The sequence below is a fragment of the Apus apus genome, chromosome 1 (genome assembly GCF_020740795.1).
Source record: "Apus apus isolate bApuApu2 chromosome 1, bApuApu2.pri.cur, whole genome shotgun sequence".
Classification (NCBI taxonomy): domain Eukaryota; kingdom Metazoa; phylum Chordata; class Aves; order Apodiformes; family Apodidae; genus Apus; species Apus apus.
In genome coordinates this window covers 190,681,806-190,708,304 of record NC_067282.1, presented here as the reverse complement: position 1 = coordinate 190,708,304, position 26,499 = coordinate 190,681,806, and the positions used below count along the sequence as shown (strand labels likewise).

The 26,499-nt window shown below is 39.9% G+C and overlaps 1 protein-coding gene across 4 annotated transcripts; it reads right to left on the bottom strand.

Moving 5' to 3' along the window:
* Positions 1-1,670: 1,670 nt before the first annotated feature.
* Positions 1,671-25,778, bottom strand: C1H12orf40 (chromosome 1 C12orf40 homolog). Of its 4 annotated transcripts, XM_051608582.1 has the most exons (12): positions 25,734-25,759; positions 19,745-19,924; positions 18,157-18,196; positions 15,188-15,320; positions 13,068-13,268; positions 11,615-11,721; positions 8,432-8,964; positions 8,122-8,194; positions 7,376-7,436; positions 6,757-6,823; positions 5,576-5,658; positions 1,671-3,062 (listed from the first exon to the last, which is right to left on the bottom strand). In XM_051608582.1, the coding sequence occupies exons 5-12, from the start codon at positions 13,227-13,229 to the stop codon at positions 2,442-2,444; spliced, it is 1,707 nt and encodes a 568-aa protein (XP_051464542.1). In that variant the 5' UTR covers positions 13,230-13,268; positions 15,188-15,320; positions 18,157-18,196; positions 19,745-19,924; positions 25,734-25,759; the 3' UTR covers positions 1,671-2,441. The 4 variants fall into 4 exon arrangements, with proteins under 4 accessions (XP_051464542.1, XP_051464543.1, XP_051464541.1 ...); XM_051608583.1 differs by lacking the exon at positions 19,745-19,924 and having other exon boundaries at positions 25,734-25,778; XM_051608581.1 differs by lacking the exon at positions 25,734-25,759 and having other exon boundaries at positions 19,745-20,738.
* Positions 25,779-26,499: the final 721 nt, after the last annotated feature.

Sequence of the window (26,499 nt, the reverse complement as noted above, 5' to 3'; positions counted from 1 at the left end):
TTCTAAAATGACATGGCCATAAACCTGCATAGGTGTAGACCATCCTGTAAAAATGGCCCTTAGCTTAAAAAAGAAAGGCTGGTAGAAAACAAAGCCACTAGTTTGTTGATGAGAACAAAGAACGGCAGGATCTCATCGGGGCTGGGTGACACACATCCCTTCGTCTGCAAAACCTTTTATGGCAAAATGTAGAAATAAAAGAAACTGACCTGCTGGCAATAAGGACAGCTGTGTCCAAGGGAGAAAGCACATCACCTTAATAAAAGCAAATCTCCTGCACTGTTTAAGCAATGGTCTTCAGCAAAGCTTTTGCCCAAGCTCAGTTTGTAATGAACCACGTCGTGCACATGGCCAGATGGCCAATGCCAGCATGTGTGTGCAGCCACACACACGTGAGATTTATAGATCCTAGAACAACCGAATAGTTTGGGTTGGGAGGGACCTTAAAGACCATCTAGTTCCAACCTCCCTGTGTTGGCAGAGGCACCTCCCAGTAGACCAGGTTGCTCAGAGTCCCATCCCACCTGGCTTTGAACACTTCAGGGATGGGATATCCACAGCTTCCCCGGGCAACCTGTTCCAGTGTCTCACCACCCTCACATGAAAGAATTTCGTCCTAAATCTCCCCTCTTCCAGTATTAAACCAATATCCCTCATCCTATCACTACAAGCCTTTGTAAAAAGTCCCTCTCCAGCTTTCCTGCAGGCCCCCTTCAGGTACTGAGAGGCCACTATAAGTTCTTTACAGAGCCTTCTCTTCTCCAGGCTGAACAACCCCAACTCCCTCAGCCTGTCTTCATAGGAGAGGTGCTCCAGCCCTCTGATCATCTTCGTGGCCCTTCTCTGGATTCACTCCAACAGGTCCATGTTCTTCTCATTGACTCCAGAACTGGACACAGGACTCCAGGTGGGGTCTCATGAGAGCAGAGCAGAGGGAGGGATAACTGCCTCTCTCAGTCTGCTGACCACACTTCTTCTGATGCAGCCCAGGACACAGTTGGCTTTCTGGCCTGCAAGCACACACTACTGGCTCATGTTGAGCTTCTCATCAACAAACACCCCAAAGTCCCTCTCCTCAGGGCTGCTCTCAATCCATTCTCCACCCAACCTGTACTTGTGTTTGGGATTGCCCCAACCCCTGTGCAGGACCTTGCACCTGGCCGTGTTGAACTTCATGCAGTTTGCACAAGCCCACCTCTCAAGGTCCCTCTGGATGGCCTCCCTTCCCTCCAGTGTGTTGACCACACCACATACCCTGGTGTCATCACCAAACTCGCTGAGGGTGCATTACATTACTGTCCAGGTAACCAACAAAGATGTTAAACAGCACAGGTCCCAAAACTGATCCCTGAGGAACACCACTCATCACTGATTTCCATTTGGACATTGAGTCATTGACCACAACTCTCTGAGTGCAACCATCCAGCCAATTCCTTATCCACCGAGCGGTCCATCCATCAATGTCTCTCCCATTTAGAGTCAAGGGTGTTGTGCAGGACAGTGTGAAATGCTTTGCACAAGTGCAGATGACATCACTTGCTCTTCCCTTATGCAGCAACTCTGTAACCCCATCATCGATCACCTAATTTGTCAGGCATGATATGTATATATAACTAGATACATATATATAATTAAACATGCTATCCAAGTAGAAGATGTCAGACACAAAGTATCTCTACCACCTTTACTAGAAACTTTTTTACAAGGACCGAATATAAGCTAGAAGTGACATTACCCGAAACTTTTATTTGTTGTGAGTTGTAGCTTCACAGAAATACGGAAATGAAGAGCAAAGCATTTCAGATTTTCAGTCTTCAGGCAAAAGAGAGAATCATGTAAAAGATTTGTCAGTACTAACAACCAGAGAATGAATCAATAGGTGTGCTATGGAAGGAAGATCAAGTATTTGGGGTTTTTTTCCCCAGTAAAAATTAATAAATTAGTTATTTTTAAATTACATTTTATTCTATGGGTGCAGATGTGCATTTTCTGTTGTTTCCCATTTTTTGTATTTAGTACAAACATGGCAAAGGCCAGTTTGCCTGTTAAAATTAATAAGAATCAGACAATAGTTCTGAGCTCTGAGCCACATCAAATATATTTTGAACTGAAATAGAATCTTTCCACTACCTTCAAGAGCAAAGTCATTCCCAGACTACAGAATCCTATGGATATATGATGGGGAAGACAATCTACTTCCTAAGATCTATACTTACTAGACTATTGTAAAATTCTGTATTAACAATTGGAGATCTATAGAAAGGCATAGTTGGAGGCAGCAGTAGGCAGATACAGACCCATGCTTAATAATAATTTAAAGCAAACAAAGAGCAAAAAAATATTTGTCTAACCAGGCTAGAAATGCCAATTAATGCCAACTAAATGAAACACACTGAGAACAGGACAAACATTCCGTATTCCTTACACACCACTCTAGTTGGTCACTGCTTATCTCTCTCCATCATATCAATGTAGCTCAGCACCTCTAGAGTCTTTCTGCTAGGCAGACACATATATTCAGCTTCAGGAGAAAAGGCAGCTGCTCCTGCTGCGCTGCCGGTGCCCACGGGCTGCAGCTGCTCAGGCGCTGGCGTTTTGTGCCCCCCAGCGGTGCTCGCGGTGCCGTGAGGAGGGGCCCCCCCCGGGCTGCGGGCAGAAGGGAGGGAGCTCCCACAGCTGCACACCTGCAGGCTGTCACACTGGGTGGCAACATCCACTTTCTCTGCTTCTGTAACAGAGCGCTCAGTCTGCGACCAAGCATCACACCTGGTACTGCCAGTGACAGGCTTTCTTTTCCAAGCTTGGCGAGATGAGCTGCCCTCAGATGGGGCACTGTGGTTTTCATTTTCCTCCTCTGTGGTACATAAAACAGAGCGTTTCTCCTGAAGATGAGTTGCTTCTTCTCTAGACAAAATACTGCTGGCCTGGAGAGGCACAGTTCTGGTGTGAGAAACCGTGGGGGGCTCTGTGCTTGCTGAGGCTGAGACTAGGTTGTCATCATCTATCTTCAAGGACTGTTCATTCAGATAGGCCTTCTTTTTGGCTGTGTCTTCCTCTTCAGACTTTGAACAGAATTGTGTGAATGCAACTGGTTAAATAGTTCAGTGACTAAGGAGTAAGTTAATTACTAACTAATCAGTTAATGACAACTAACTAGGTTGTTCAGCCTGAAGAAGAGAAAGCTCCAGGGAGACCTCATAGCAGCCTTCCAGTATCCAAAAGAGCCTAGAAGAAAGCTGGGGAGGGGCTTTTTAGTAGGGCGTGTAGTGAGAGGACACAAGGTAATGGCTTTAAATTTGAAGAGAGGAGATTTAGATTAGAGATGAGGAGGAAATTCTTCACAATGAGACACTGGCACAGGTTATACAGGGAAGTTGTGGAAGCCCTCCAGGGAAGTTTTCAAGGGCATGCTGGATGGGGCTCTGAGCAACCTGATCTAGTGGGAAGTGTCTCTGCCCATGCAGAGGGGTTGGAAATATATGGGCTTTGTGGTCCTTTCCAAACCAAACCATTCTATGATTCTATTATTGTATAATATCTAAGTTAATGAAATAAACAGAAGGCCAAAACTGTCTGGGTTTGGTTCTTTGGGATTTTACTGATTCTTTCTCCAAGGGTGTAGAATCATAGAACTATTCAGGTTGGACAAGCCCCTTGGGATCACCAAGTCCAACCATCATCCCTACTCTACATAGTTCTCCCCTAAACCATATCCACCACCACATCCAAATGACCCTTAAACACATCCAGGGATGGTGACTCAACCACCTCCATGGGCAGCCTATTCCAGTGTCTAACCACTCTTTCTGTGAAAAAAAATTTTCCTAATGTCCAGTCTAAACCTGCCCTGTTGCAGCTTGAAGCCATTCCCTCTTGTTCTGTTGCTAATGACCTGTGAGAAGAGACCAGCACCAACCTCTCTACAATGACCTTTCAGGTAGTTGTAGAGACTGAGGAGGTGTTCCCTCAGCCTCCTCTTCCCCAAACTAAACATTCCCAGCTCCTTCAAGGTTCTTCATGAGATTTATTCTATAGGCCCTTCACCAGCTTCATTGCCCTCCTCTGTACTCGCTCCAGTACCACGATATCTCTCTTGAATTGAGGTGCCCAAAACTGGACACAACACTCCAGGTGTGGCCTCACCAGTGCTGAGTACAGGGGGACAGTCACCTCTCTACTTCTGCTGGTCACACTGTTTCTAATACAAGCCAGGATGCCATTGGCTTTCTTGGCCACCTGGGCACACTGCTGGCTCATATTCAGCTGCTTGTCAATGAGAACCCCCAGGTCCTTTTCTGCCAGACACTTTCCAGCCACACTTCCCCAAGCCTGTAGCATTGCCTGGTGTTGTTGTGGCCCAAGTGCAGGACCCGGCACTTGGCCTTGTTGATCTAATCTGTCCAAGCCTCTCTGTAGAGCCTCCCTGTCCTCATGCAGATCAACACTCCTGCCTAGCTTGGTGTCATCTGCAAACTTACTGAAAATACACTCTATGTCCTTATCAAAATCATCAATAAAGGTGTTAAACAGAAACAGTCCCAACAATGAGCCCTGAGGAACACCACTTGTGACTGGCCCCAGCTGGATTTGACTCCACTGACCACCACTCTCTGGGCCTGATTGTTCAGCCAGTGCTTGATCCAACAGATCGTATGCTCATCCAGGCCATGAGCAGCCAGTTTTTTATGAGAGTTCTCTGGGGAACAATGTAAAATGTTTTTTGGAGGTCCAGACAGACAATATCCACAGCCTTTCCTTCATTCAGTAGTCAGGTCATCAGGTTATAGAAGGAGATCAGGTTTGTGAGGCAGGACCTGCCTTTCATAAACCTGGTCCCCTGGTTATCCTCTCTATGTCTTCTAATAACACTCAAGATGATCTGCTCCATGACCTTCCCTGGTACCGAGGTCAAACTGACAGGTATATAGTTTCCTGGGTCCTCCTTTCTGCCTTTCTTATAGATGGGTGTTACATTTGCTACCCTCCAGTCCGTTGGGACCTCCCCAGTTAGCCAGGACTTCAGGTAAATAATGGAAAGTGGCTTGGCCATCACATCTGCCAACTCTTTCAGCACCCTTGGATGTAGCCCATCCGGTCTCACAGACTTGTGTGTGTCTAAGTGGTGTAGGAGATCTCTGACAACTCCCCTTTTAATTGTGATGACCTCATTCTGCATCTCCTCCCTGTCTCCTAGCTCATGTGGCTACTCCTGACCTTTGTTGAAGAGGTAGGAAAGGAAGAGGTAGGAATTTATATTCCTACTTTGTGGCATGTGGCATGTGTGAAATCCCCCTGCCTTATAGGCATGTAAAGTAAGGCAGCTGTACAAGGGACAGTGCAGAAGCTTGTTTGGCATCTTCCCACAGCCACATTACTGTAATTCCACACAAGAGACCAAACCACATGTCTGCTAAACTACTCAGGAAATTTACAGCTATTTTCTTTCCTTCCTCACACTTGAGGTTGCTCAGTACAAAACAAAAATATAAATAAGATTCCAGTTATACCCACTCTTTGATACACTCGGATATGATTCAAATGAACCCCTGCAAAGCCATAAAGGGGCAGTACTCACTGTGTCAGGACTGGAGCTGAAACAGCTCTCTGTCTGCCTTGGAGAGTAACTGGGGGACTGGCTGCTGAGTGGTGACTCAACACCTGAAAAACCAGATGAACAGGGGGAAAAAAAAATTATTCACCAAATATTTCCCAAACATCCAGTTTTCAAGTATAGCATGTAGAATTATGCATTACTACTTCTGATGCAGTTTTAAGATATTGTTTAAAGTATTAGTGAAGTTCTTGGCAAAAGCAAATTCTTCTCCTTTCAGGACAACACATCTCAACAGACTGTGTCAGACAGGTCCTCCAGAGCTTCAGCTGTGCTGTTGATCAGCAGCCTGCACCAGCAGCAGAACTGTGCTACCCAAAAAGATGAAGGACTCTTCAGAGCAGAGTGCAGGGAGAGAGGGCAGCAAAACTCCCTGCACACACTGGCTGCCATACAAGTTGCATGGGCTTATGGCCATGTTTTTCTCTTGGAAGCCCTTGGGAGTCTTTCTGCTTTGAAATGCAGCCAGTGCAGCTGTCCCTTCAGCTACCAAGGGAGCAGAAAGGACGTGGGACCTCCCTGCTCCCTTCACTCTGTCCATATGTGGAATGACAATATATAGCCTAGTGGAAGAGAATAAAGACTAGTAAAGGCTGGACCAGTAAAATAGCACATGTCAAATATGTAATGATGATATTAATAAAGAAAACATGTCCAAGCTTTTTTCCAATCAGCAGAGGTCTGCAGGACTAGAAATAATGGAAATTACTGGCATGTTCTTGGCAGTTTTACTGTGTAGTGATGTTAATAAACTTGATTTGTGGTGCTCAGATTGATACTCTCTTTACTTCTCTCATGGATTTAATCTTTTTAGCAGTCGCCCCTATTTTCAGAGCTGACTTTTCAGTTTGGTAACAACTTTGGAGGAAACGGGACAGTGAAAACTGTGTGTGTAATACTCACCAAAAATAAGTTAATCTGAATTTATCTCCTCAAGGAAAAACAAATACAGATAGTTCTTAGTTACCTGGTAATGTTAGTCTTCTTTATACTATGCTGCGTGAATCAAAAATACAAGCCCTCATCAAATGCTACATCCTAAAAAGATCAAAACACTTCTCTCTGGCTTTAAAAGCAACTGTTTCATCTCACACTTAGAGAAAAAAAACAATTTTTTAAAATAATAATGTATAAATGGTACTAACCCTTCTCCATCTTTTGAAGATTTGAACTCATTCCAGACTTATACTCTTTCTCTCGTGCTGTTGTGAACTTTTGAAAATAATTGTTAATAGTGAGTGAGGGTTCATCAGGATCAGCACCTCAGTTTAAAACATTTGGTTTCTATCTTACATCAAGGAGTCATTGCACTGTACTAAAAATGTTAACAGGTAGAAAACCCCTGGGCAACATTGTATGTGCCTTAGTGACTTCTACATGCAAAATATCTGAAAGATTCTTTATATGTATACTGGCATGAAGCTCCTTTGCAATACTGAAGTGTCCTGCATATAGTATCTGGGCACTGCCTGGAGAATCTGATCCTAAGGGTTAATGGGTAACTTGCACAATGGATTTCAGGCATCAGCTTAGGTGTGAATCCAACTGGCTAAATTATGGACCTGAAAGGACTACCTGAACCACTTAACTAGAAGCTGTCTTTTCTGGATGCCATAAATAAACTATGATGGAAAAGAAGCTTCCACAGAAGTTAATTCAGTGAAGCTAAATTCAGATTCTAAATGTTGTGGACATTCCTCCTCTACCTCAAATGAATGGTGCAAACAATAGGCTTGACAAAAAATGTGTCTTTTTAAAAGTTACCTCTTTGAATCCAAAGAGCTGGCTCTGTCTCCAGGCTGATTCTTTCACAGACTCATCATCACTGAGGGATGCAAACACAGAGTTCTCTGGTAAGTTATTTCCTCTCCTTTACTTTTTTTTTTTTTCTGGATTAAAGTCATTACTTGTGACTTTTTTGTCTTCAGTTTTTATTTTGTCTTCAGTAACCATGAAATGCTTCCCACTGCTGAGATCATTTGACTTATTTCTGAGCCTGAGCATTAACACCAAGAACCTGTTTTTCATAAAATTCACTTGTGTTGAAATGTAAAACATTACATGAGCAATGACAGAAGATAGTGCTGCTTTGTAAAATGGAAGGTGTTATGAATCAGTATTCAATAAAACTGTGTTTTGTAAAACATGGGGCACACACATATGCTAACTTTAGCCCAGGAAGGGCACTAACTTCCTCTGTAGTCAGTGGGAGGAGACAGGGTCTTTTAGAGGGCAAGTCAGAGCAACAGCTTAACTTCAGGGACTCCAGGCTGTCCCATGAAGCAGTCTTTCTCTGTACTTATTATAGGCAGATAAACAATGGTACAAAGGGCTTACATACACATAAGGTTATTCACATTACTCACTACTGGTTTCACTGAGAAGAGTTGTGTCCTCAGTAATACTGTTTAGAATTTTGCCTTCATGTCCTCTTAGCAGGATTTCTCCAAATCAGCAAGGTCTCTGCAATAGTCACTAGTTAATAAATGGATAATTTCTATGGAACTCACCTTTGTTTTCTGGAATAGTTCTGTACATTCTCATTCAGGTTGATCTGCTGATCACAGTGATAAGCATATGTCTCTAAAACAAAAAAGTAAACCTTGATTTCTAAATGCAATAATAATTGCAATTTGAAATTAACGCTTTTGTCAGTTTTGTAGAATAATTCAAATAATTTTATTTAAAATTAAATAACTGCATTCCAAAGATTCATGAAATGTTTTTGGTCAGGGCAGACAGATCTCTGCTTATAAAAACGTATGCTTTTAAAAGGAGAATAAAAAACACAATGTATGTCCTTAACATATTTACACTCACCAATTTTTTCAAGGTTTGCAGGTTTTTCTTTGTTTTCGGAAGGTATGAAGCACTGCTGTCCCTCATAACAGTCCTGCAGGTGGGTTTTATGAAGTCCACTGTTTTTCTTGTAGCTTGCACTTGAGACACTGTTACTTTTAAACAACAGCTGTTCTGGAGCTGTGAAAATGCCTTCAAGATGTCTGTCTACAGAGCTGTTCTTTGCATTGATTGCACAATGGGCCTCTCTGGTATCATAACAATAATTTCTGTTGGTCATTTGATTTCTATCGTCAGGATCAGTGGAAAAAATGGCCGTATTGCTTTGGTTAACAAAAGGATTAAAGTGCTTTGTGGAAGGAATATTATGGATTGTTTGGCTCTCATCTTCAAACAGGTCCAGAAAGGAACAATCACTTCCATCTTGGGGAGCTTTCAGTTCTGCACTTTCTTTCACAACATCAAACAACAGTTCTTTTATTCCTTCACTGGTTTCTGATTCATGACTTGTCATTATCACTGGATTTTTCCTGGCAGAATTCATATAGTCTAGCCTGGGGGTGGTGGGTGAGGTACGAGGGGGTGTGTAGAAAAGAAAAAACAGTTTGCTCAGTACATAAATAAGCAAAATACGAACTGCTAATAAAACAAATTCTTATTATTTTATTATAAAAATCTCAAATACTTTCGTGCTTGTCACACTTGCTTTTGTCCCAAACTTACATTATTTCAACTGGAAAAGTGTCCTGTGTTTTATTTCACCTTTATAGTAAGGTTGATTTAAAATGGGTTCTGTTTCATGATATCTCCCAACATAGCAAGACATGGAGCACATCCTGAATAAGGAACTGTGATTTATAAAATCAGCCACAGCATGTCACTGCTGCTCCACCAGCTGACCAAAGAAGGGCACTTCGGGGGAAAAAAGGGAGAGAAAAAAAAAGACAGAAAAAAGAGGAAGACAGCTTCTTCTGCTGATAAAAATAGTTTGTTCTTTAAGACTACAGTTCTCTCCTGTACTGAAAGGGAATAATAACAACAATAATAACAACAACAACAACCTCTATGTAATGCTTAATTCCTCTTTAGCAACTGACTTCCATCTGTACTTGAGGTCAGTAATCCTAATGCAGCACAGGAATTTCCTATTCTATGGTCAAGAAGCCAGTCAGACATTTTGTTTTGCCCATACTTCCCTACCCACCTTCTGACAGTAGTGGGTTTGAAGACACTAGCATGCTAGAATCAGCAGTGTGAAAGCAATTGTGCTTTCACTTACTTGGCTCTTAATCTAACATTTTCACTGTTTTTTTCTAGGCTTGATCCATTGACTGAACTTTAAGAGAATCTCAGCAAAAAGTTGAGAGCCTTCTGAAGCACAGAGAACTGGCAAAGGTGGCCATTAAAAAAAATGCCCTTAAAAAATATTTGAGGAATGTTACCAATAGAACTTGAAAACTGAAATGTAGTTCAGAAAACTCCTACTAGAAAAAAAATAAATCTGTTTTGATCAGCAAATACTTGGAACCGGATAAAGATTCTAGAGAACTTAAATGAGGAAGTAGTCTTCTCTCCTTATGGAAACCACCCCAGAAGAGTTTTAAAAGGCTAAACATACTAGACTTTGTTTCTAGAGAAACCTGGATACATCTACGTGAGGAAGGTAAGAACATTCCGTGAAACAATTCAGAGGCTCCTTTGTCACTCCAGCTGAACATTTGGCAATTTTAAGAAAAAGTTAATAGATTAAGAAATAGCTAAGCACTATTCAGAGTGAAAGACACCTGCTCTTTTTATAAGATATCTAAAATTTTTAGTTAATAATTAACGATCTTGAGGTTCCACAGCTCTCAGATATATGCATATTGATTACATCATCAGTATGCTACAATTACATTAAAAGATTGTATAAGTTTATACTCTACTTTTCACACACAGCAAAAGAAACTCCTTTCCCAGGAGAACTGCCAGCTCTTGAGGCAGAAGATTTTATGTCTATAATGAATGAAGGAAAATAAGGAGGATCCAAAGAAATGGATTTGAAGAACAATTGGAAAGGAGATGCTGCCAATTAATGGGCAGAGGACTAAGGGAGGTGCCATAAGCAGACAAGTGCAGGCCTGAGAGGCTGTGAAGATATGAAAAGGAAGATGCAGGTAAGATAAGGTTACATAGGTCTTTAATGTAAATATACTCATCAGGTATTCACCAAGATACACAGCAAGGTGAATGTTATCCTCATTTTAGATTTTGCTGGAGAAAGCTGGGAGAAACTAGAGAAGACAGAAAGAGAAAGTTAAGTGGGCTAAGAATGGAATCTGATGTCTTCATGTAGTTATGTGGTCAGTGAGCTTATCAGTCACTTGACTGCCCAGGCAAACAGGCTGTAGGTACTTTGGGAGTAGCAAAATAATATATAGCCTTTTTATGGCTCTCTCCAGCCTAAGCTAGAGACTGCTAGAAACTTTCAGTGAGATGGCAGACTTACAGAGTAAAAAGAGTAAAGAAAGATTAGCCCTTAAGACCCCTAGACTCAGGCAAGAGCCCCTGGAAAGAAACTGAAATAAAATGTTCAGTATAAATGTATCTGGCCCTAAACACTCTGTGATTAAAAAGATTTTTAATCGGCACATGCAAAAATAAATATTTTCTAAGTTTCTAACCATTCTTTTTTTTAAAGTGTATATTCTCATAAAAATATTATTGAAACAATTCTAAAAAATTAAATAAAAATTTAAAATGCTTTGTAGGATCACACATGAAAGAGAAGGGAAAAATTTCTTTGTTCCTGGAATCCCAAATGTAAACAAGGTAGGTGGAAAAGTTGCTCAATTGCTACAGTATCAAGGTCATAAAAAAAGCACTTGCAAGAGTGACCAGCACTAATGAGAGCTGGGGCAGCTACCTGCTCTGTGGACTATTAGTAAATCTGTGCTCCTCACTCAGGGTGAATTCAGTATCACCATCCTGTATTATGTTGCAAGTGGTGTGACCACTGTTCCAAGTGCCTTCCTAAAGTTCACCTTTTGCTGCCTTCCAGCAAATGCCAATACTTAGTTCAGTCTTTCTATTTAACTTCAATTTCTACTTGAAAAGCATCAAAACTCAGTGAAATATCAAGTAGCAGTAAGTTTCAGATTATCTTAGTATCTTTCTTATTTAAACTTGACTTATTTCTCTCTGTAATGAAAAATCACTGCCTACCTATGCAATGGTTTAAACAGTTCCTGAGGCACAGTGTCAGACTTCCTGAACATACATTGGCTTGAGGGTTTTGTGGTCCAAGGGTCTTGATCAGAACTATTTCCTGGCTAAAAAAACAGTAGAAGCTGTCAAACTCTGGATATATGTAAGAGTGGCAGTGTTTTAAACTTCAAGGTTTGGTTTATAAACAATATGCATGCTTTCTCTGAAAAACTGCTGCCTGCTCAGTCAGTCCCCTCCTACACTAATGTGTGGGGTTATGTTTTCTGAGATGCCGGGTGTTGTATTCCTCTGTGTTAAACTCTGTGACATTCCTGGTGGCCTTCTGGTTATCAAGGTCCCTCTGAGTAGCAGCCCTGCTACTGTAATGATCACTCTGCCAATTTGGTGTCATGCATGAACCTGCTGATGTGATGAGGGTGCATTCCACCTCATTGTGTGACTAGAGTTCTAATGAAGATGTACCAGGCTTGGTATCAATCTCTGCGGATCCCTGTCATTACTGACCTGTTGCCAGTAGACTTTAGCCCACAGACAACTACTTTGAGGATGATGGCAACAGCCAGTTTTTTTAACAATCTAAGTGTCCACTCCTCTGATTCATACCTCCCCACTTTGGCTACTAGGGTCCCATGAGAGACCTTGTCAAAAGACTTCTTAAAGTTGAGGTAAGTAATATCTGCTGCTCTTCCTTATTCATAGAGCCAGACATTTCATCACAGAAGGTAATCAGGTTCATCAGGTAGAGTGTGGCCTTGGGAAACCTATGCTGGCTGTTCCCAGACACCTTCTTGTTCTTCATGTACCTTGGAATTGCTTCCGGGATGTCAAGTTCCAGAGTCCTTTCAGGGACAGAGCTGAGAAGCTTTCCTGATCACCACAGTCTTTCAAAGATGATACACATCTGTCCTGCAGTGGTGTCATCCAAATCCCTCAATATACTTGGATGCACCCTATCCAGTCCTGTGCACTTTTAATGACCAAGCTACTAAGGATTCCCTAACTTGATCCTTCACTACTGTTTTGTACCACTCTCCCTCATACTCTCTGCTGAGCTTGAAGACATGCTAGAGAGCAGACCTGGTCAGAAAAGCCTGGAGCAAAGTAGGTCTCAAGTGCATCAGACTTTTCCATGTCCTTTGCCACTAGGTCATCAACTCTGTTTATTGGTGGATAGTATTTTCCTTGGTTTCTTTTTGCTGATGATATACCTATAGAAGTTCTCCTTGCTGCCCTTCCTTCTGCAGACATCAGCAATACTGGATGCTCAGTGAGCAAAAGTTCATGAAGCGTATTTCATGACAACAAAATAAATATTATTGTATTTATGGAATATTGATCACCACCAGCCTACAAGAAATGTAAGTATCTTCAGCCTAACACTAACTACACACCAAATAAATGAAAGTTTGTTTAAAATAATTCTGCTGAAATGACAAAATATTAGTCAAACCTGGTTTTTCAGCTTCTTTTCATAGGTCTCCTCCCAAGTGTTGCCCATTGGGTTTGTATTGAAATTTTCTTCAGAAAACTGTGTACAGTTAGAGGACCAAAAAACAGAAGGGGACAACGGGGAGGCATTAAACTGTCTTGCCATGTTGTCTTCATGTTCCATACTAGACTCAGCATACCTTAATTCTGTTACTTGGGACAACTAGACAAAACATAGCAAAGAGATATTTTATTTATCTAAAACTGTTTTGATAGATGCATAAAGTTCAAAGTAATCAAATATTTCTATATCTTTTACATCTCTGCACATATACCACATGCAAGAGAAAATTTTCATGTATTCTGATACGACTTTTTCATGAAAAACATAGGGTAATAAGGGCTTATTTCAGGGAAACACCTAAGTACCTACCTTAGTTGAAGCATGCCCACAAATGTTATCCTGAGCAGAAATGGGTATACATACATTTTTTGCCTTAGATGTATAGGCAGATAATCTGCTGCCTTGGTTCTTAAGTAGTAAGATGAAAAATATTTTACACCATTGAGAACTCCAGCATGTTGTGATACCAAGAATGCTGTCTCAATCAGATCAGAACACAAGGAGAAAACTGAAGGCAAAACTCATGAAATGTCACTGTATACACAGCTGCTTGGAAGTAATGTCTGTAATCCTGTTTATCTATGAAAAGCAGCACAAACTACAGAGTGCAGAAGTCTTGTACATTAATTGCACAAAATATTTGTACCACTAAACCATACAGTACCAGAAAGCTGGAAATCATTAAGTGTATAGCCCTTCTTTCTTCTAAATCAAGTGGATATATCTTAATTACTTAAATTGGATATACTTACATTTATGACAATTTTAAAACCAGTTCTTTGCAATATATGGGCCTTGGACTTTAATTTTTGATCCATACATTAAATTAGGTTTCTGTGTGTGCACACATTTTAGCACACATTTTGATGAACTCATGTAAATCTATCCATACAAGTGGAGCTTTAGGACAAACTCAGCTATCATTTTGAGCCATTATTTCTGGCCACACTAAATATGAAATATATCCTCTCTGTGCTCAAGAAAAAGATTTTCCCTGTAACCTCAATAAGTGTATGAACTTCCCAGTGGTTTCCACTGAGACTTGTACTTAAGTTCCTCTTGAAGACTCACTTCTGTCTGTGCTTCTCACATTTCATCATTTCATATTTCTGCATATTGTTTAAAAATTTACTGGCTGCTTGCTTCAGTTTCTTTCCCATAATCTTTGTCCTTTGTGACTAGCTTAGATGACAGATATTCTGAAGTATTATAGAAAATACCTAAAAGAAGGCAAGCCTTTCAAGAAATATGTAAAAAATGGCAGGAACAAATATAACATTTTCTATGAAAATATGACTGGCATATGATATATCAGTATAGCCTTAAAGAGGAACACTTGACGTGTTACAGTATCCACGAGATTTGATCACTCCTTGAAAAATCACTTAAAAATACAGTCATTGCTGCACACTTTTAGCTTTACATCAGTGAGAACAATTCACTTCCTTACATGATGCTGGTATTTTACTTTCTCTGAGAGATGCTGCCTTCTGCTGTCCAATACTTGCTGTTGTAACCTTGTAAAATGAATAAAAACAAGCCTATGAAAAACAACATATAAGATCTAGAAGAATAACAAGATTCCTAGTATTAATTTGAAAATAATTTAATAATATTTTTCCACACATCTTAAGAAGGACTGATTCTTGAGCTGTTACAAGCACCAGTGTGTGAGTCAGTCACTTCAGGATGTCTGAATTTGGTTGGGAAAACTGTAAGTGGAAAATGGTGTTTGAATAGGCTGCTCTGCAAGACAAACTGTATGTACCTGATAGGAGTAAAGAAAGGTTTGTTGTTTTTTTTAAATCTCTGAGCTTCATATACAGTCTTTTATTTAGAATACATTTATTTACTGTCTCAGAGTAAAAGTATCACTGGAATGCCAGGAGTGATTGTGAAACTTCTTCATCTTAGAATGGTATGTTTATGTTTACTCAATACCACAAGTATAAGACCATGAAGAAATCCCTTTCTAGAACTTCCTTAAAGCTTGACTACTGCCTGTTTTATACAAGTACCTGTTCTGGATGTCATCTAAGTTTGGCATATGCTGTGTACGTAGTGGTGACATGGGAAGCTCTATGTTGTGCCTCTTAAGAGGTATTTTTACGTCCTCAGTGATATCAATGTGGACTGGTTTCCTCATGTTCTCTGCAATGAAAGTATTTGGAATGTCAGTGCTGGGCCTGGAGAAAGTTTTGAGCTTCCTGAATTTTAATTAGAGCAAAAAAGCTATTGTTTTAGGTTTCTTAATCAATTTAAAGCCATATTTTTTTGCTTTCTTTATTACTAGCAATGCAAGAGCTCTATTCTAAATGGCACTGTAGTATAAAATTTTTTACAGCCAGCTGCTCTGTGTAGACAGGCTCTGTTGCCCTCCTCAATCACCTTCTAATCTTCCTGAGCATAGGACAACAAATTCTCCACGATTTGGTTTATGGATATGTCACAGAGGATAAGAGTTAGGACTCTTGTAAGTTGTAGAGATCTTTTTTTAGGATCTTAATGATGGATTTTGAGAAAGATACTTTGGGTAGAACTGAGAGAATATTCCAAATGCCTCCCAAAAGTTATGAGAAAAGAAATGGAATACAAATGGACCCATTCAATGGCAAAGGCAAAAAGAAATGGATGTAAAAATTAATGAATGGAAAAGGAAAAATTAATGCAGGGAAGGAGGAAGGGGTCCAAGTGTACAAGGCTCTAAAGGTGAAGTAGGCAGTAGCCAAGGTTATTTTTTTTCTCTTATGTCCTGACTTTTTACTAAATCATAGTGTTTCTATTTACTTATAATTTTTTTTTTATTTAAAAAATAAAACAACACTTGAGCATTAAGTTATAAGTGGAAGAACAAGAACTAAAATAATAAAACTAAAAGGTAAAGATAACTGACTCTGTTAACTGTGAAGTCAGAACATTGTTACATTCAACTCACCAGTGTGGTCTTTTTTGGTTGATATCTGGTTAACAACATACAGATTGAGGAGATCTAAACTGACTGCTGAACTTTTAGGAGATGATACTCCCAGAAGCTTCATTTTTGATTTAAGTTTCTTCTTTTCAAAGAATTCCTAATTTTTTTTTAAAGGGAGAATAGGTTAAGACTTAAGAAACAATTCCTAAAAATAAAAGGAAATTAAGCATCTCTGAATTCTCACACCCTGCCTACTGTTACTTAATTTACTTTTACTGCCTTAAAAAAAGACTGCAAATATAATTTTTTTCATATTCAAAATAAATAATTGTTCTCTTGATGCCCAAAACTTAGTCCTGAAGCACTCATGCCTTTGTGCAAGATCATTTAAAATATCTCTTTAAAATAAAGGACATACCAAAATGCTTCAAAGAAAAGTCTTTAAAAAATTAAATTTGAGTTTTTTGGAAGCTTATCAGCTAAAATCTATAAGGACATGAAAAGTTTATTGTTCTCCAAATTTGTCTTTCTTGACATAGCAAGTAGTCTTGTGACCAAAAGCAAAACAAAACTAAAAAACACCACACAAGCAAACAAACAAACAAAAGATAAAAAGGTAAAGAGGAAAAATCTCTAAGAGTGAGACTTCAGAAAGGCTTTTTGTTGCAAGGAACAAAAAGAGATACAACTGACAGTTTTAATATATTAGGCACAAATTCTGGAAAATTTAGGAAACAAAAATCTCCATTTTATATGAAACTATTAATAATAATCCTAAAAACATAAGCATCACGCACAGCAGATGAATAAATCAAACCAGTAAGATTTCTTTATTTTAACCACAAGAAGGATATTGAAAACTGAAGGCTATGCCAAAACACAAAATAGCATTTGTTCTGAAAGGTAATTCCCCTCAGGAACGCAGGTTACATGTAATTAATATACTCAAGATGCTTGTTGGCAACTATTTTCCTGTATAAATTATAATACAACAATCCTCACCTTTCTAGAGTCCACACCCCAAAAATGTACCTATGTCCCCTCAGTGTTCCAGATATTTTCTTCCTATCATGTTGAGATTATTAAATTAGTATTGACTGTGTAATAGCAATTACAAAATTACCACTGTGTTTAGTAGCTTAGCATTAAGTTACTAAACACAATCCTGTCTTGGATACTTTCCTTTTTTTCTCTCCTCCACAGAAGGAAATTATGGAGTTGTAATGTAAATGATGTGGCTTAGACCAATAAATCCCTGAGTAAACAGGTATTTTGAGAACTCACAGGCCTCCAGGAGACTGGGAAGGCATTGTGGGCAACAAGCTGCTGGTTGCCCCTACATTCCCTTAAAGGTTTTCGTTTGAGAGACCATCTGCGTGCTGTCAGCCTGTTTCTCCTCCTCCTGTATATGCCAGTGCATCTGCTCTGGGCATTGGTACCAGCTTCACTGGTGGAATTTCCATATACTGTCTCTTTTTACCAGCTGCTGAGGAGCAAACTGACTTCTTTATGGTTCTAACTATCTTCTCCTTTTTTCTTTTTTTTTTTTTTTCCCCTCTTTCCTGTTTGCAATGTTTCCTGCTATGCCAGGGATAGATTTGATTCTATTATTTCACTTTCAGATTCAAAACGCAAATAAGCTGCTCTACTTTTGCAAATGCCAGAATAAAGTACTTCAGTGAGCCCAGTATTCTTTTATGTAGCCCAGAAAAATAGCTGTGTGTATGTGTGCTAGGCTAGCTGACCCCGTGGTTGCCACTGTGAGGTTTCAAGCAATCCTGTGTGTCAGCACATACCAACAAAATATAGTAACAGAAATAATTCAGTAAAACTGAAACTGGGCACAATTCATTCATGCCTTCTCCTACTCTCTCCTCTTCCTGCTATAATTCAGTGTAGTATATCCAGAACAAGACTTCTGCCCTAAAAGTTACATGCAGTCAGGCAAACACATTATAAGTGTTATGCTGCAGTTTTGAACCTCACTCCAAATGCTTTGGAAGTTTTTCCTAATTGAATCAACTAAAGCATTTATATAACAACATAAAATCCAAGATGGGAAGAACTGTTTACCTTTTGCTTTCTCCTCTCCTGCTTTAGTATGATTCTGCTCCTGAAAGATGGAAATAATTATTAATTGTAAGGGTATAATCTCGAGTCATGGCCTGAATTTCTCATAAACAGTATTGAGAATTTAATACACAAATATGTTATGTTACGTTACTTTATGTTATGATGGATCAATCCATCAGGTAGTAAAGTCAACATGTCTCTGTTGGAGCCGCTTTGACTGATCCTGGCTTACTCAGGTAAGGATAGGATCACATGCTATCTTAGGGCTACCAAATACATATACATTAAACATTCAGAGGGAAAAGCTTTTAGGCATTTGACCTGTAATGCAACATATCATCAATTCTTAATTTCTTAAAACATTATAAGGAATCTTTGTCAGTATACTCAGTTTTCCTAATTTTCTTTGTCATGCTGCAACATAGGTACAGAACCATATAAGCAAAGAAAACAAGAGCACAGTATAAGCCTCTACCTTTTGGATTTAACAGAATATTATGAATACTTTGTAAAAAAGGTAAGAAACATAAATGGCCACCATGAGTTTTACTGAGCTGCTCTTGTTTGTGCAATATGAGACACAGTTACACCTTAAACTATCTATCTCTTAAATTAATTACCTGCAGGACATGGTGCACAAAATTGGAGCTCTGGGTCACTACTGTGAGCAGGGTGATCATGGCTGCAGTCCTTGGGTCATTAAGATTAGGGCTTTTTTTGAGAGTTATAAATATGGAGTATCCCCTTGGAAGTACTTTTTCTTTATTTTATATTTTTTTTTAAACTGTGCTTAAAGTTAGAACACTCTTTCTAAACATATGCATATAAAACTTACCCTTGCAGTAGGTAGAAGCTACAGTAAATGGATAGTTTTTCTAACACTAGAAATGCAAATCCCAGACTCACCCTGGAATTCCTGACAGATAATTAACAGCAGCAGAAAGCAGCAGGGTGAATTGTTAAGTGCAGTGCTCCTACATGCTGCTTTTTTTTCCTTTTTTTTTTTTTTTTTTTTAATCCCCCAAACTGAAGCCCTCCCTTCACCCTGCCTCAGACAGGCAGCTTTCAGAAATCTCACTTTGCTGGGAAGACTTCCAGATGGGTAAGGCATTATTTTAGTTTGATTCTCCTTAGAGTCAGGACGATTATAAAGCTGTGTTTGGCAACATTACTTTCAAATGGCTGACAAAATCTGTGGGGTTTAAATCTCTAGTAGACAGAGAGATGGCACAGCTCGTAAAGAAAATGAGTATTAACTTTTTTAACATTACAGCTCAGTTGGTGATAATTTTACTATTTCAGTGCATCTCAAGAACTATCTTTTTCTTTTTTTTTTTTCCCCAACTGGTAATCCCTGCCATTTGTGAGGGCATGAGGCAGGAGAGCCTCATCCAGCCCCAGTCTGTGGAGAGATCTCAGGCCCAAACGTGACCCACCCTGCCCGGCGTGGGAGGCACCTGTGGCTCCCCACACAGTCCGGTTCAGAAGGGGACACCAGGGCTGTCACACCCCCCGTGCTGGCTGCGGGATGAGACGGGGGCTGGCAAGAGGGAGCCGTTTCTGGCAGCCTTTGAAGAGCTTCACTCACCGACTGCCGCCGACCCAGTTCATTTTCTCCCGCTGAGGAAGGAGGGGAGGCTGCCGTGCGCGGTGCTGGGGACGGGGAGGGCAGGCCACAACCAGCAGCCGGATGGTCTTGCCGCCACAGGGCCCTCCTGCCGGGCCTGCTCCTCCCGGCAGGGTGGCAGCTGCTCTCCTGGCACCCAGGCTGCAGGGGTGAGGCAGGGGTGAGAGGGGCAGGCAGCAAAAGGAGGATGGAGAAAGCCAGTCAGGCCAGGCTGATGGGGAGGAGGCAGCACTCTGCTCGCTGCCGTCCTTCCTCTGCTACTGCCGTTCCCACCCAGGCTGCTGCCAGAGCCATCGCTCTTTCGCAAGGGTATCACAAGCCTCGTGCTGTCCCCAGGGAACCCAACTCACAGCTAGTGGAGCGGGTTACGCCGCTGCTGTCGTGTTGTCCTTCAGGCCCAGCCTCTCACTGCTCGATCTCTATAATATTTAGGGCAAGAAAGAAGCACGTTCTTCCCCATCCTGCTCTTCCTCAGGTATTTTAGAGGGAAGAGGGGAATCAGCAAGCATTTCCTACTGGTAGGCCGTGATGCCCTTGACACTGTCCTGTCAGCTTTTGTGTGTAAATAGTGACAACTCCGGAGAGGGGATGCGGACCCGTGGGTGCTCCTGGGGCATCTTCACAGCCCCCACAGCTCCCCTCGCTCCCCTCCCTGCCACTCACTGCTAGCCTATCAGCTCGTGTAGGCACCCGCTCACAAAACAATAATTAAAATTCTATATTAATCTTCTCCTGTAGTGTGTCTTCACTGAGTTATCTTCAGCCTAACATTTTTCAGTTTTCTAAGTATTTCACTGTCATTTCTACAACCATGTGGAGAGTGCTCAGAGCAGATGTTAGAAGCCTAATATTAAACATGACCCAAGTTCTTTTCTTCCTAAAACTTTTAATTTTGCTAAGGTGTTTATAGAATCCACATTTGAAAGATTATAAAAGTGAGAAGATCTGCTTCTTGAAAAGATCATCAGTTAAACTGAATAAAATTATTGGACAGAATGTTTTACCATTGAGATATCCCCAGTATTTCTGATTAGTATGCATAATTGTTTCTTGTAAAAAGCTAGATTTAAATCTTTATAGTAAAATATATCTCTCTTTTAAGTGTACATGCCTCTACAGCTAATATGACAGATGACAGACTAAAAGATTATTTAACTCTTTTAATCACTTAAAATAATCCTTTTTGTTTTGTTTGCATTTCCATCTAGTGTAAATGTTAAACTTGTTAATACTGTGTCTAAGTGGCAGTTTCAGTCCTGAGATAATCAAATTCTTGTTTTTCTAACATGATATTTTCTGTACCACCCTTAATCTTCCACAGCATTATCTCGATTTAAAGGAAAAGACTGCACTTTTCTTTATGCTTTATTTATTGAATCTGGTAGTTAGCAGTAGTTTGCAGAATCCAGGAAAAGTGATGAGGCAGTTTCAATTACTTATTTTTCAACATAAGAAATTTTCTCCCCATCATATTTTCTGCAGATAAAGCTAAAACACCTTTCAAACAGTCATCAAATAAAGAATGAAGGCAAAGCAAAGAGTGAAATAAGACCTGAGATGCATATGACTCTGTATTTGCAGTGTCTAAAATATTGCACCTTGAGTGTCAATATTTGAAAACTTTGACATAATTTATTTGAATTTCTGAGTGATGTCAGACTTTCAAAGAATTGCAGGACATTATTAATTATTTTTAAAAGGTCAAGGAAATTAGTTTTATGAAGCTTATTTTCTTCTCTGGGAAGTGAAACAAGTCTAGAACAAGGATACTTCCTCTGTGTGTCAGAAACTGCAGTTTAAAGAAAAAGCCTTGAATATTTCTGGTTTTTATCTTCTTAACAGCCACTCTTCAAAATAACTACATCTCATATTCCTTTGTTAAGCAGGTATTGTACAGAACCTTCTTCAGAACAACTTGCCAGCTGTTGCTAAAATAACTGCTGTAGCTTCAGCAGATGAGTTTTCCCCTCCAACATGCTTCTTCATTATTAGATCAGCCCTAGATGTGACATAGCAAAGTGGTGTGTATCTATCCAATTTACAACCACATTACCGCATGAGGCTGGTGTTGAAAAGTACAAATGTTGTGCAACTTTTAGCATCCAGCTTTGAGTAAGTCCTCAGGTAACTTCTATATAATAAAATAAGGAGAGGCAGAGTGGGGTGGCAGAGTGTCTTCTGACAGGTGACTTGGAGCATCTAATTTAGGTTCCTTTTCTATGTCCCAACACCCAGAGAGGAAGCAGCTGAGTTAGATAACTGAAACAGCATGAAGTGAAAGAGGCTTCAGCATTAATTTACACTGAAGATTCGAATACCCTTCTTTCCCGAAGCAGGACAGTCTTTCCCTTGAATGAACTGACACTGCTTTTGTAAAATCTGGTCACTGGAGACAAAGGCAGAAAAGATGTTTCCAAATAATTTATTAGAACTAACTGCAAATGTTTCTCATGTTTCTTAATTAATCTTCCATTGTAACATTACTTCCCAGCAAGAGTCCTGCCCTAACGCTTATTATAACAAAAGAAGGAATTACTAAGCAGATTAATGTGTACTAAAAATGTGTAGTGAAAACCCCAGGGATTCTCACAGTTGAGTTTGAATATTTTACAACATTACAAATTTTTTGTGTTAATTTAACATATTTTAATTTTTATTTTTGCCCAAAATGTTTGATCTTGATATCTAGCATTAGGTAACTAAATCCATCCACAGACAACTATGTAAAAGATGCAGAGTAAATGAAATGCTTTTGAATCCTCTGTTGGAAATTCTGGTACTTTTAAATGCCAGGATACATTTATTTAGGTGCCTAAATATTGACTTAATTATCTAATGCTAGGAATGGATCACCGAACAACACTGAGTATGTTCCAAGAAAAAGTTTTTGTTTGGCAAACCCAGGGCTTAAACTTCATTTACAAAGTTGCATGGTCTTCTCCCAGTTAAATGCTCCTCTGCCCATTCCCCTCCTTGAGAGACCAGCTTATGGAGAAATAAAGTAATACTGTTCTTGTGGTGTTTCATAGTTCATTCACATTGACAGGGCAGAGGCCATTTTTTATTTATTCTAAAGGTATTAGTTCAAAGAATTCTAGAAACCGCAGAAAGCCCCAGGATTTTTATATTTTACTACAAAACACTAATCTTCAGCCACATATCTAAAGAAAAAAACAGTGAGCTTCCTTATGTTTGTGTACAAGGTACCAGCATTAGATTAGAAGGATGACAGTAAATTTCTGTATGAGTTGAGTAGCATTAATTTGGTATGAAACCCCAATTTAAATACCTGTAACATATATTGAAATCAAGGACGCATCCATTCAATAAATCAGTTTTGTCCCTGCCATGTTGGAAATGGTGCAAAAAAAAGACCCACTGCCTCTGGTTGTTTCTCCTGATGTGCACTCCTTGATGAGATGATGAACCCTCATTACATGGGGTTTGAAGGAGTTAGGAGAGAGCATAAGTGGAAAGGGGTGATGACATTAGTTCAAAGACTAGACAGTAGAGAGGCTAAATAGTTTCCAAACACAGCAAACCAGCCATTTCAAAGAGAAGCACATAATCTGTGTAGATTGACATTCAAAGCCCTGTTGGGAAGAACATGGGATTGGATCTACATGTCAACCTACCAGCCAGGACACTACCACTCACACAACAGCATTTGGCATGGTACCGTATGAAGCAGATGCCATTCTTAGGTGGTATTATTTAGATGGAATAACTTTTCACAGAATGAGCCCTCAAGATGAAGCACATGCACAAGATCTAGTTCAGAGCCTCACACTGGAATTCCCACTTTATAAAAACAGCACCTCTAAAAAAAGCAGCGAAGACCAAAGAACCCTCTGCAGTCATGCTAAAGTCCAGTAATGGAACAATGTGTGGCTTGTTGAAAACAAATTAGGTGAAGGAGCTAAAAGAATTAAATCCTTCCTTGTGGCTAGGAGAAAGCTGAAGGATACCACACTGGAAGCAAAGAGACAGTCTGAACCATTGCAAAAACTATGCTGCATTCAAAAGAAGTTACCAGAAAGGAACGTGAACTTTGAAAAACACAAAAATATTACTAGATAGGCCAAAAAGAATTTGGAAAACAACTAAACAAAGCAACCAAACTACTAAATAATTCTTCTTACACATCAACCAGGAGCAAAGGTTTGCTAGAAAGCCTATAGAGCCAGTTGATGACCAAACTGCACAATGTGAGTTCTCAGAGGAGGCATGGATGTTACAGAAAAGATGTTAGGTTTTTTGTATTATTATTCATTGATCAGGAAACTGGGGAGAAGTTTGTACAGGAATCCTTTCTGGGGAACTCAGCAGATGATCTGTGCAAAGTGGAAAAAACAAAAGATGAGGTCAAAATGATCTTACCAAGATGGAATGCACACTAGCATAGCATCAAGAATAAACGGTATTTGCTGAAGAGTTCTCTAATGCATCAGTGTGTAACAAGCTGCTTCAGTCTTCATTGGTTTTGGAGAGCAGAGGATGGCAAATGTGACACAATTTTGAAAAAAAAAAAAAAAATGCTGTGGCAATCTAGACAGCCTACTTCTGTATCACAAAAAATAACAGGAACTATACTATGGGCCAGTATGTGATGAGCCAGCATGGCTTCTGTACATGGAAATGCTGACTCATGAGCATGTAGAAAAAAGTTATTACTGTAGTCTTGATGGATTTAATTAGGGCTGTTGACAGAACCTGTTACTGAAGGTTTCAAAAGGAAACTAAGAAGCCATGAAATAAAAGGGAAGGTCCTGCCATTGGCTAAAATACAAGAGACAGTGGAGAGAATATTTAGTTTGCATCCATGCACTCCAAGGCTGGGGAAATAAAAGGAATAAAGGCTGGCAAACTCTTAGTGGTATGGAAGAGTTAGGGGGAGGGAAATGCAGAGAGAGGGTGCTGCCCTGTTGAATGCTTCTTGCAGAACATGCATAGGAGGCATAAAGAGCAGCTTGTGGGAGCCAGGGTCAGAACAAGCAGACAGAAGTGGTTCTTCACGTACAGGATGGTAGATCTGAGGCACTGCTTGCCAAAGGATGCTATTATTTATGTAAGAGTTTACATGAGTTCAAGAGAGACTCCACAAGCACTTGTGAGAGTTGAATATTTCATAGAGAAACCTCTCAGTCTCATTAACTTCTCACAGCTGCAAATGGCCAGAGGTTGGGAGAGTATAAAGCTACAGCAGGGGAGGTAGCATCATATGGAATTCCAAATCTTATTCTTCCTTGGATATCTACTTAGAGCTGTTGATAGAGACAGAATACTGTGGTCAGTATAGCACTGGCCTGAACCAGTTTGCTTATTCTTAATACTTAGAAATCTCCCAAATAAGAGTTAATTAATAGGTTGCAGTAAACAATCCTTTTGTTGTCATATCTACCAGCTGCAACTGCTCAAATAAATTCTTGAGGCATGACAAAAAGATGGCAGCAGATCTTGTGCTTGGGGTGCACAAGTAGAGTAGATTATTTTTGTGGATCTATTCCTGCCTGCGCTTTTGCAGAGTGGAGCACTGGCTCTGCTGCAGGCGCTGCCAATATCACTGTTGTTCACTGATACCAGCTACATGATTTTACCACTTATGCTGGTACTATTGCACTTGTTAAAGTGTTTACAAGGCATTTGAGCAAAGGATTAATAAATAAATGTTTGCATTTTCTTCAGATGATCTGAAAACAGAAACCCTTACAGTTCTAAAGCAAAAACTGAAAAAAATCCCCACCATAACGTGTTTGAGATTTCTGAAGGCATAAAATACACATTTCCCATAACTGTATTTTTCTGGAATTGCTGGATTCATCTGAGTTTTCTGTATGAAATAAGAAATACATTTAATGAGAGAAATATGCCTTAAAAATCCAGATATGAAAGATTTTAAGTATTAAAGCCTAAATATTAAAAGTGTAATTCTTCATCTGAGATCACTTACCAGCAGTTCACTGTGGCTGGAGCAGCTGACACTGACCTTATCTATCCTTGGCCTTTTCCCTCTCTCTCTCTCTGTAAAGGGAAAACAACTTGTTTACACTTCTTTCTAGAGCTGTAATCTGTCTAGAATCAAGCTGTTCTCAGAAGCGAGGACTGTGTGATTGTACTGTCAGCCAGGCTACTCAATTCCCTTATGGATAAATCCACACCACCTACAGGACATGCAGGATTTAGATTTACAGAAGACAGAACAAGGGAAAGAGGACTACTGGTGCAGGAATGCCCCCATTTATACCACCTCTGTGGTGCCTACACTGAGGAGCCAACTGACAGAGCTGGACCTTCCCATTGCCCCCCTGCTCTCTTCCCTCTTGCCATAACACATCCCTGCCTAGTCTGGGTGCCATACAGCCTCAGTAGGACCAAACCATTGCAACCAACTGCTTGGTAGGATCAGGCCAGTCTCACCACAGTGACACTTACTTAGTCAACAGGCTTCAACATCTATTGCCTTAAAACTGAAGCTCCTTGCTTGGCTTGGATCTCCAGATCCTAAATGAGTTAGTGTCTGGATATTCTACTGACATATATTATTATGGACAAAAGCTTCTCTAAACCAGGCATAATAAACAATTTCTTCTGCAATGAATTTGAAATCAAAAGTCAGGTAGCTTATTGGCCTTTTATGATGAAAAGTCTAATTTGTCATTGGTTTGCCTTGATGTTGCAAACTAATTCTGTGGGTGTATTTCTGTACTTAGATAAGT

Excerpts from the sequence above, each read along its gene's own strand:
- C1H12orf40 (XM_051608584.1), bottom strand. The coding sequence starts at position 16,207 with ATGAAGCTTCTGGGAGTATCATCTCCTAAAAGTTCAGCAGTCAGTTTA. Across the intron at positions 7,437-8,121 it reads AACTATTCCAGAAAACAAAG|TGATGATGAGTCTGTGAAAG; the intron begins GTGAGTTCCATA and ends TGCATCCCTCAG. Across the intron at positions 5,659-6,756 it reads TCTTCAAAAGATGGAGAAGG|GTGTTGAGTCACCACTCAGC; the intron begins GTTAGTACCATT and ends CTGGTTTTTCAG.